At 37.7% G+C, this 9203-nt stretch overlaps 1 protein-coding gene across 2 annotated transcripts in view; it reads left to right on the top strand.

The window, feature by feature from the left end:
- LOC112162456 (phosphatidylinositol 4-kinase beta) overlaps positions 1-9203 on the top strand; it is a 17938-nt gene extending 8735 nt beyond the window's left edge. Inside the window, exons 4-13 of one of the 2 annotated variants that reach the window (XM_036214116.1) lie at positions 1304-1531; positions 1611-1853; positions 1934-2040; positions 2115-2219; positions 2291-2414; positions 2738-2851; positions 4487-4638; positions 4712-4844; positions 5144-5264; positions 6389-9203. In XM_036214116.1, coding sequence (XP_036070009.1) covers positions 1304-1531; positions 1611-1853; positions 1934-2040; positions 2115-2219; positions 2291-2414; positions 2738-2851; positions 4487-4638; positions 4712-4844; positions 5144-5264; positions 6389-6570 — 1509 coding nt within the window. In that variant the 3' untranslated portion in view covers positions 6571-9203. Of the gene's footprint in view, positions 1-1303; positions 1532-1610; positions 1860-1933; positions 2041-2114; positions 2220-2290; positions 2415-2737; positions 2852-4486; positions 4639-4711; positions 4845-5143; positions 5265-6388 lie in introns of both variants that reach the window. The other variant, XM_024298239.2, reaches the window with a different exon arrangement.

Genomic DNA, 9203 nt, shown 5'->3' with positions numbered 1-9203 from the left:
ACAAAAAAAAAAAACGCTGTAAAAAAAGCCAATATTAGCCAAAATAGCGAGAATGTTGCTGAAATATTAGCTAACATTTAAAATGTACAAAAAGAATACTGAAAAAAGTTTAAATTAGCCAAAACAGCTAGCATGTAGCTAAATATTAGCTAAAATAGCCTAAAAAAATCTTAGTAAATGCCAAAATAGTCCAAAAACCTAGCATGATGCAAATGTTTTAAAACATTAAAACCGTAAATTTTTTATCATAATCATGAATAAAAAAAATGCAGGAATATTATTCCAGGATAAATCAACTTAAACCTTAAATAACTTTCACTATTTTACTCTCCATAAAAATATATTTTGTCCAAATTATACAAGTTAGAAATAAGAGCAAGATAACATCGGGCCATTAATAACAAAAGGAGGGCCGGATAGAATAACCAGGAGGGCCGGATCCGGCCCCCGGGCCTTGACTTTGACACATGTGCCCTAAAATATCCCGTAGAACAAGTCAATTTATCCTGGGAAGTGATTAAAATTCGTGCAAAACGTGAATTTCTATCAGCTTTTGTGCTCAATCTTATTAAAAATACGAGCAAATAACATCAGCCAGAATAGAAACCGATAGAATAATATGTGCTCAAATGAAAGGTCGATATTTTCAATAAAACCTTAAATATTGGAAGATTATTTAAATTTGTATTTAGATTTGTGAGACAGGAAATGAAACTACAGTTCAACAGGACATTCATGAAATCAATATTGTACATTTTTCAGTTCAAATTGGTAAGATTACCTTTAATTATTTACATAAAATTGTGTTAAACAGCATCCAGCTGTCAGCTTTGCTGTTCTAAACCCGTAAATTAGAAGTTACCGTTGACATTTTTGGCCCTGTCGCCATTTTGTGTGACGTCACCATGAAAATGGTCTTTTGATGTCGTGTTTTGGTACCAGAAAGGTAGATAATGTGTTTACCCAAAATGAAACTTCTTACCCGTCTCTTATTGAGATAACATGCAGTATCATTTGTTGACTTTTCTAAAATAAAACACTTGCAGTGAAATGGAAATGATGTTTTAGTTGTTTTTATTATACCTCAGAATCAGATTAGAAATAGAAAAAAGACTGTAGGTTGTATTTATTCTGGTTTAGATCCACTCAGATTAATTTTTCTTGTCCAAATATTCACTTATTCTCAGATTTTAGGTTTTACTGAAGTTGATGTTTCTATCTTGATGATTCCCATTTAAATGTAAAAAAGCATCAGAGTGAGACTCCGCCTTCCTGAATGAACGCTCCTCTTCCCTGCCGGCAGCCGGAGCGTCTCCGCCCTCAGAGAGAATTCGTCAAGTCGCTCTTCTGCATCGGGAAGCGTCTGGCCACGCTGCCCACCAAAGAGCAGAAGACGCAGCGTCTGATCTCCGAGCTGTCGCTGCTCAATCACAAGCTGCCGGCCCGAGTCTGGCTGCCCACCGCCGAGCACCAGCACCACGTCTGCCGGCTGCCCCCCACCCAGGGCGTGGTCCTGAACTCCAAGGACAAGGTCATCGTCGTGACGATTGTGCGAACGGCGACGCCTCCTGTGGTCACGTGACCAACCGCTTCTCTCTGCTCGCCTTCAGGCCCCGTACATCATCTACATCGAGGTGCTGGAGTGCGACAGCTTCGAGACGTCCCCCGTTCCCGTTCGAATCCCGGAGACGAGGATCCACTCGTCCCGCTCCGAGGAGAGCCTGGACTCCGGCGCCACGGCCAACGCCAACAGCATCATCACGTCGGAGCACCAAGCGGGAAGCTTCTCCACCGTCCCCAACTACGACAACGACGACGAAGCGTGGGCCACCGACGACATCGGGCAGCTGCAGGTGGAGGTGCCTGAACCCTCGCCGCGCGCCTTCGCCGATTCGGTCGGCGGTGAAATCCTCACACGGTCTGTTTGTTCCAGATGGAGGGTCAGACCAGCAGCAGCGACAACATCAGCCAGTTCTCCGTGGACAGCATCACTAGTCTGGAGAGCAAAGAGCCGGTCTTCATCGCCGCGGGAGACATCAGGTACGCAGCTCACGCACGCGCACGTGCACGCGCACGCCGCTCCAGACTAACACTGAGCCTTCTGGGGGTTTTAGACGCCGTCTGTCAGAAAACCTCGCTCACCCGCCCACCTCCTTCAAGTGGGACCCCGAGGACCCGTCGGCGGTCGCCCTGAAGGAACCGTGGGAGGAGAAAGTCAGGTGACTCCCCGAGGAGGAGGAGGAGCTTCAGAGCTGCAGCGCGGCAGGTTTAACCGTGAGTTTGTGTTCAGGCGGATCCGAGAAGCTTCTCCTTACGGTCACCTGCCCAACTGGAAGCTGCAGTCGGTCATCGTCAAGTGTGGAGACGACCTGAGGCAGGAGCTGCTGGCCTACCAGGTCCTCAAGCAGCTGCAGGTAAACCGGAGAAACGTCTGTTTGTAGGTGTCGAGTTTCATCGTCTGAGTCTTCATCTTTACTTGAATCAAAACCCCGTTAAAGTTTGTTTTTAATTCTTTCTTTTTTATATTAATCAACATAAAAAGATCATCTTTAGGGGGCGTGGCTTCAATGTTTTATATAAGTTATGGATGAAACTGTTTTTAACGGATAATAGAGACTCGATCCATCCTGGAACTTTCATGTTGCCTTCAAAAGTCGTCTTCTCCGTCGTATAATGATGCTGTATAAAGTTTGTTCTAAATGTTCGGATTATTTACCGATTCGTGTTCGTGTCTTAGTCCATCTGGCAGCAGGAGCGAGTTCCTCTGTGGATCAAACCCTACAAGATCCTGGTGATGTCCTCAGACAGCGGGATGATCGAGCCCGTCCTCAACGCCGTCTCTCTGCACCAGGTACGCAAGGCATTCTGGGAAACGGATGCTTCACATGAGGCTCAAACAAGATATTTGAAATGAAATACATTTTGTCCTCATCAGATTTTTCTGGATTCAGAGTCATTTTTTTAGAATCTACAGATACCAGATATGATCAAATACTTTAATAAAAATATTTTAAAAAATGAACAAAGATCCAAGTTGTTACCTTTTATCTTTTAACACTTTATCGGAGCACTTTGGTGAAATAGTTTTAACAATCAGGTAAAAATGGTGCAACTATCAACTAGTAAAAAATGGTGATAAATAATCTTGTAAAGTTAACAACAAAAATTTGTACATTTACTTTTTTGTATAAATTGACGACTTTAATCTTGTAATAATACCTTTTTTGTCTAAAATTTACTAGAAAAAAGTAAATTTACAACTTTAATCTCTTCGTATTTAACATATTGTCATAAAATTTACAAGGAAAAAATTAGATTTAAATTTTTTTTTCTCCTAAATTTACAACTTTATAATCTTGTAATGTTACAATTTTTTACCTAATCAAATTTTTACCCAAATTTACAAGACAAAATGTGTAAATTTACACCTTTTTTCTTCTAAATTTAAGACTTTAATCCCGTTAAATTACTTTTTTTTGGCCTAATCTCATAAAATGTAATCTAATCAATAAAATAAACTTAAATTCACAGTTTTATTTCTTGTAAATTTATGACTTCTCGTAAACTTTTTTTTTTCCTAGTCATTTTTTCTCAAAAATGTACAACTTTAATTCTGTTTAATTACTTTTTTGTCTAATCTTGTAAAATTTACGTGAAACAAGTTGTAAATCAACAAATTTGTTCTCGTGAAATTACAACTTTAACCTCGTAATATTACTTTTTTTGGCCTAATCTCGAAAAATGTACAAGAAAAAAAAAATGTCTGATTCTTTTTTTCTTGTAAATGTATTACTTTAATTTAATATAATTTTTTGGGGTCTAATCTTGTGAAATTTGGGAGAAGAAAGTTGTAAATCAACCATTTTTTTTCTTGTAAATTTATTTTGTTAATCTTGTAATATTAATTTCTTTTGGCCAAATCACGTAAAATTACAAGGAAAATTTGTAAACTTAAGACTTTTTTTTCCTTTTAAATTTGATTTAATCTTGTAATATTATTTTCTTTGGCCTGATCTCGTAAAATCTATAAGAAAAAAGTCGTAGATTGAATAATTTTGGCTCCTAAATTTATGACTTTAGTCTTTTAATATTGCTTTTTTTTTCCCTAATCTTGTAAAATGTTTATTGTAAATTAGAAATATTTTTGTTACTTTTGGTAACTTGCACATTTTTATAACTTTTTCCATTTTTATCAAGTTACCTTTTTTTTCTCCTAAATTTACGACTTTAATCTCTTAATACTTTTGTATCCCTGACACTCCCTTGGACAAGCTACTTTTATATTCTGATGCGTTTTGGGCAGTAAAACATCCTGATCCGTCCACGAGATGCAGACTTCACATATTTATCTGTAATAAAACACTTGAAATGTAAACCACTGAACATAAAAATTAGGATAATAATAATTTTTTTTTTTTTGATGACCTGATCGGGTCATTACCTTCTCCAGTTAAAGTGTTTTTTTCTTTTTGCTCCCGTTCCTCAGGTGAAAAAACAGAGTCAGCTGTCGCTGCTGGACTACTTCCTGCAGGAACACGGCAGCTTCACCACCGAGGCTTTCCTCACCGCGCAGAGGAACTTCGTCCAGAGCTGCGCCGGCTACAGCCTCATCTGTTACCTGCTGCAGGTCAAAGACAGGTGAGTGAAACGAGGAGGAGCTGAGCGGTCCTGCAGCTCTCCGAGGTAAAACTGACCGCCTGTCCTCCTGCAGACACAACGGGAACATCCTGCTGGACTCTGAAGGACACATCATCCACATCGACTTCGGCTTCATCCTCTCCAGCTCCCCCAAAAACCTCGGCTTTGAGACGTCTGCCTTCAAACTTACGTCCGAGTTTGTAGATGTGAGTGAAGAATTCTCACGTCTGACCAGATTTATGATCGAAATGACTGTTTTAAAAAACAGATCTTTAAGTCATTTAGTGATTATGTTGTTAAATACAGTTTTCCCTCTTTTATCGCCGGAGTTATGTTCAAATAATATCAAATAAGTGAAATTCAAGGTATTCAGCTAAATTTTTTATAATAATTTTAGAAGTTTTAAGGCTGTAAAACTCCTCTCTTTACACTTTTCTAAGACAAATGTGAACATTTTCGTTTCATTTTGTGTTGCTGAAAGTACCATCATGCTCCTGTGTTTCAGGTGATGGGCGGTCTGGACGGAGACATGTTCATCTACTACAAGATGCTGATGCTGCAGGGTTTGATCGCAGCCAGAAAGCACATGGAGAAAGTGCTGCAGATCGTGGAAATCATGCAGCAAGGTAAACCAACTCACGGCACGTTCTGATGCTAAAGACCCCCTCTGATGACACGGGGGCTCGTCCGGGATCTACGTCGATGATAATTGTGTTTTTGAGGCATTTATCTGACGGTAGAGGAGAAATATGAAGAAAATTAAGCAAAATTTTCATTTTTTAATTTAAATTGCTGTGAATCCGTACTTGCGATGTAGAAGCTAAAAGCTCTGCTCCATTCTGATGCATCCATTTGTAGACAAATAGATCCATGAACGTCTTTGTTTTACTCGTCTGAGCTGGAATCTGGATCTAAACGGAAAAAAAAAAACAAAAACTTTTTAATAGGGTGAATTGTGGAATGAATCACAAAACAAAGACATAATAAACTGTATAAAGTTGTGCAACATCTGAATCAATTAACTTTAATTCTTGTGCTTTTCAGCAGAAAAACTAAAATGGAAAACACAAACAAACAGAAATGGGGGTTCGTCCGGGATGTTTTTTTAAAAGACCTACGAAGAGGAAAAACGTGTTTTTGGTGTTTTTAACATGTTCTTGTGGCATTTTTCTGATACTGGAGGAAGAAATTAAAATTAAATATGTATTTCTGATAGGTTACAAAACCAGGTTACAATAAACACAAATTCCTGGAGCAAAACAAAGTATGGCAACATCTAAATCAAATAACTTTAATTCTTTTTTTTTTTTTTTCTAAAGCAGAAAATTAAAATCAGTCAGAGATCTTTTTCTAAAGACATTTGCCAGTAAAAAATCTAATTTTTTGTGTTTCTAACATGTTCTTGTTTCCGATACTGGAGAACAAATATGATAAAAATTAGAATTTAAATTACAATTGGGGGCTTGTCCGGGATATTTTAAAGACCTACATCAATGAAAAGGGCACAAGCTCCTTGTTCTTCTCCGTTCTGAAGCAATCATTTGTAGATAAATGCACTTCAAAAGAGGATGGGAATGAAACTTGAACTTAGCTTGGATGTTATTACATTCTATAAGTTTAAGGAAAGATGAAAATTTACTCTGAATCCTTTCGGAGTACGCTAAATTAAACACGTTTTGTGTAGTACTTTTGAAGAATCGTGTTTTTTCAGTGAGGTTTGCTCACCATAGATGGTCTCGTTGACCTCCAGGTTCCCACCTGCCCTGCTTCCACGGCTCCAGCACCATCCGCGGCCTGAAGGAGCGCTTCCACATGTCCCTGACGGAGGAGCAGCTGCAGGTTCTGGTGGAGCAGCTGGTGGACGGGTCCATGCGCTCCATCACCACCAAGCTCTACGACTCCTTCCAGTACGTCACCAACGGCATCATGTGACCACGGACGGGAGCCCAGGCCCAAACCGAGCTGAGTTTTCCTCTTTCCGACGGAAACTAGAAGCTGAACGCGTCACTAAAGGATTTAGTGGAAATGAAGTTTGATTCTTTTGGAATCTGATGGACGGATCCGACCAGCATTTTGTTGAGGAGATCTGTTTACATTTGTATTGTTACACTTTTGATTGTTAACGTGCAGAATCTGGAAGTTCTGTGGTCCAAAACACTAAACCCGGTGGAGATCTGAACCATCTGGACAACTCTTCTCCTCTTGTTGGATCACCTTGGATCTTGTTACGGCTGCTGAAAAGATTCGGTGGAGACGAGGATCTCTTTACCTTCGAGATGTAGTCACTAATGAACCTGTTAACGGCTTCACTAACGAAGCTTTTGCCTTTTGTTTCCAGGCTGATTGTGACCTTTTATTGCAGTGAAACCTTTAACGAGAAGTGACGACATCCAGAAAGGGCTTTCAGTCCGTAAAACCAACCACTTTTGCTATTTTAAAATGTAGAAAACACTAGAAGGAAGTCTAGGTTTTCCTCAATATTCCATTTCTTTACTTGAATTAACCTGCAAGTAAATATTTCAGCGATCCTGCACTAACATTTTTTTTAAATGAAATTGTAACAATTTAGTGGGACGGCTCTAACTCTATGAAAAATTTAGTCGTAAATTTAGTCGTTTCATAAATATTCTAAGATGAAATCTATCCGTGAAGTGAAATCTGCTGCTGAAGATGTTGTAATCCAGCATGGCAGCAGTACGCATCCACCGGAGGGCGTTATCGGTGTTTGTTTGTTGTTCTTAAAGAACTGAAACGGTAAAATGTTATTTTTTTGTTTGTTTGTTTCTACAGATGTGATGCCATGGTGATCAGAGGGGAAAAAAAATATAGTTTGAGGTGAAGATGTTTGAAGTTTTCATCAGACGGAAAAGCCAGAAATTTACAAAAGCGAAAATCTACGGACACTCAAAACAACTTAATAGTCAAAACAATCTAGTTTTATATATTTTGAGCAAAGAGCAGCACTATTTTAAAAGAAGTTAATGTGATTGTAAAATGAAAAATAAAAATCGGCTTTATTTATTGTCAGTTCCTCTAATGACCACAAGGGGGAGACAAACCATTCCCCAAAAGAAGTGAGCTCCTTCCTTAATAATTTGTAGACTAATTTTGCTAAATAATTTCTATATTTTTAGAAATATGCATATTCTTTAAGATTAAATTATTTTGAAATTAACTTAGCATCCAGTGGAGAAAATATGACACACTTTAGAATAATTCCTACAAATTAAAAGCGCTATGAGACTAAATGTCTCAATTCAAACTAATATGAAACTTTTATTAATGCAACTTTTTAACTTTTATTTGATTTGTCTAAAAAGTAGGGGGAAAAGCAAGAGAAACTACAAAATTCCTCTTTGATTTACACATACACTGAAGTGCCAAAACTTTATTGGCATCTTATTCTAGAACAGTTACAAAAAAAATGATGTTGATATGTCTAACAAGCTTTGTTTGGCTTAATATTTGAATCTAAATAAGATCTAAATTAATAAATGACGTCTTGGTAGCTTAGAAAATAAAAGCGTCCACTTCTTCTTTTGTTTCCTATATTATTATAATTTTCAGCATAATTTCAATATTTTGAGAAAGATCCATATTCTTAAGAATGAAATTGCTAACTTACAAGCCATTGGAGGAGCAAATATAACATTTTTATTAAAAGCTTTGAGCCAAAATGTCGTAACTTAAACGCATGTGAAACTTGTATAAGTGCAGTTTTTATTTTGACAAGTTTCAATGAAGGAAGTAAAAGAAATATGATAAAAATGTCTAACTTTAGAATATTTTAAGTGGGTGTTTTATCAGGAGGTTTTCTTCCCCTTTGATGAACCTGGTGCACTCTGCAGATAATCCCCGGAAAAACTCGTGTTTTGACTGAAGAGGCTCCATATCGACTTCCTGTTTATTCCAGATTTTCGTCGTCATAAAATTGGTGTCTTTCAAGAAACATTCCCTTCTGCTGACTTCTGTTTCTGCAGATGAAATGAGACTGAACGTTTCTTTTTGTTTTCAGGTCCAGATTAGGACTTCTAAAGTTCTTCTGTTTGTAATTTGATAAAAATTAAAGCTGTTCTGAGCAAAATGGAGTCAAAAACACACGTTGAGCTGTTTATACGTGGAAAAATTATATTTTTCTTCATAAAGTGAAGATTTTGATGATGTCAGTGGACTAGCTTTACTCCAGCATTCTGCCTGGTTGGCTGTTGAACTCTTTTTCCAGGTTGAAACCTTAAAAACACGCCAGCAGCTCATCATAGATTTGAGTAAAAACCCGCTGAACGTTTAATTCTTCTGCTCGCTGCCTTGGTTTGCAACACCAGCATTATTTTCCTCATCAGAACAAATTTAGCATAAAAAATATGGCTGACAAATGAAAAAATGTCAAATAATATGGTTTGTCCTATTTAAAAAGCTTACAAAACTGAATATTTACTGTTGAATGCTAACCGCTAACTGTGTTAAATATAGAATGTTTCTTACTAAGCCCCCAACGTGTTTAATAAAATGAGTCGATTGGTTTCTACGGATTCCCCAAAGGGACATTACAGTAAAAAGAAAAAAAA

This window comes from Oryzias melastigma, linkage group LG11, assembly GCF_002922805.2.
Source record: "Oryzias melastigma strain HK-1 linkage group LG11, ASM292280v2, whole genome shotgun sequence".
NCBI classification, from domain to species: Eukaryota; Metazoa; Chordata; class Actinopteri; order Beloniformes; family Adrianichthyidae; genus Oryzias; species Oryzias melastigma.
Note: the sequence above shows the minus strand (reverse complement) of the source record. Positions and strands in the feature narration are given on the sequence as shown.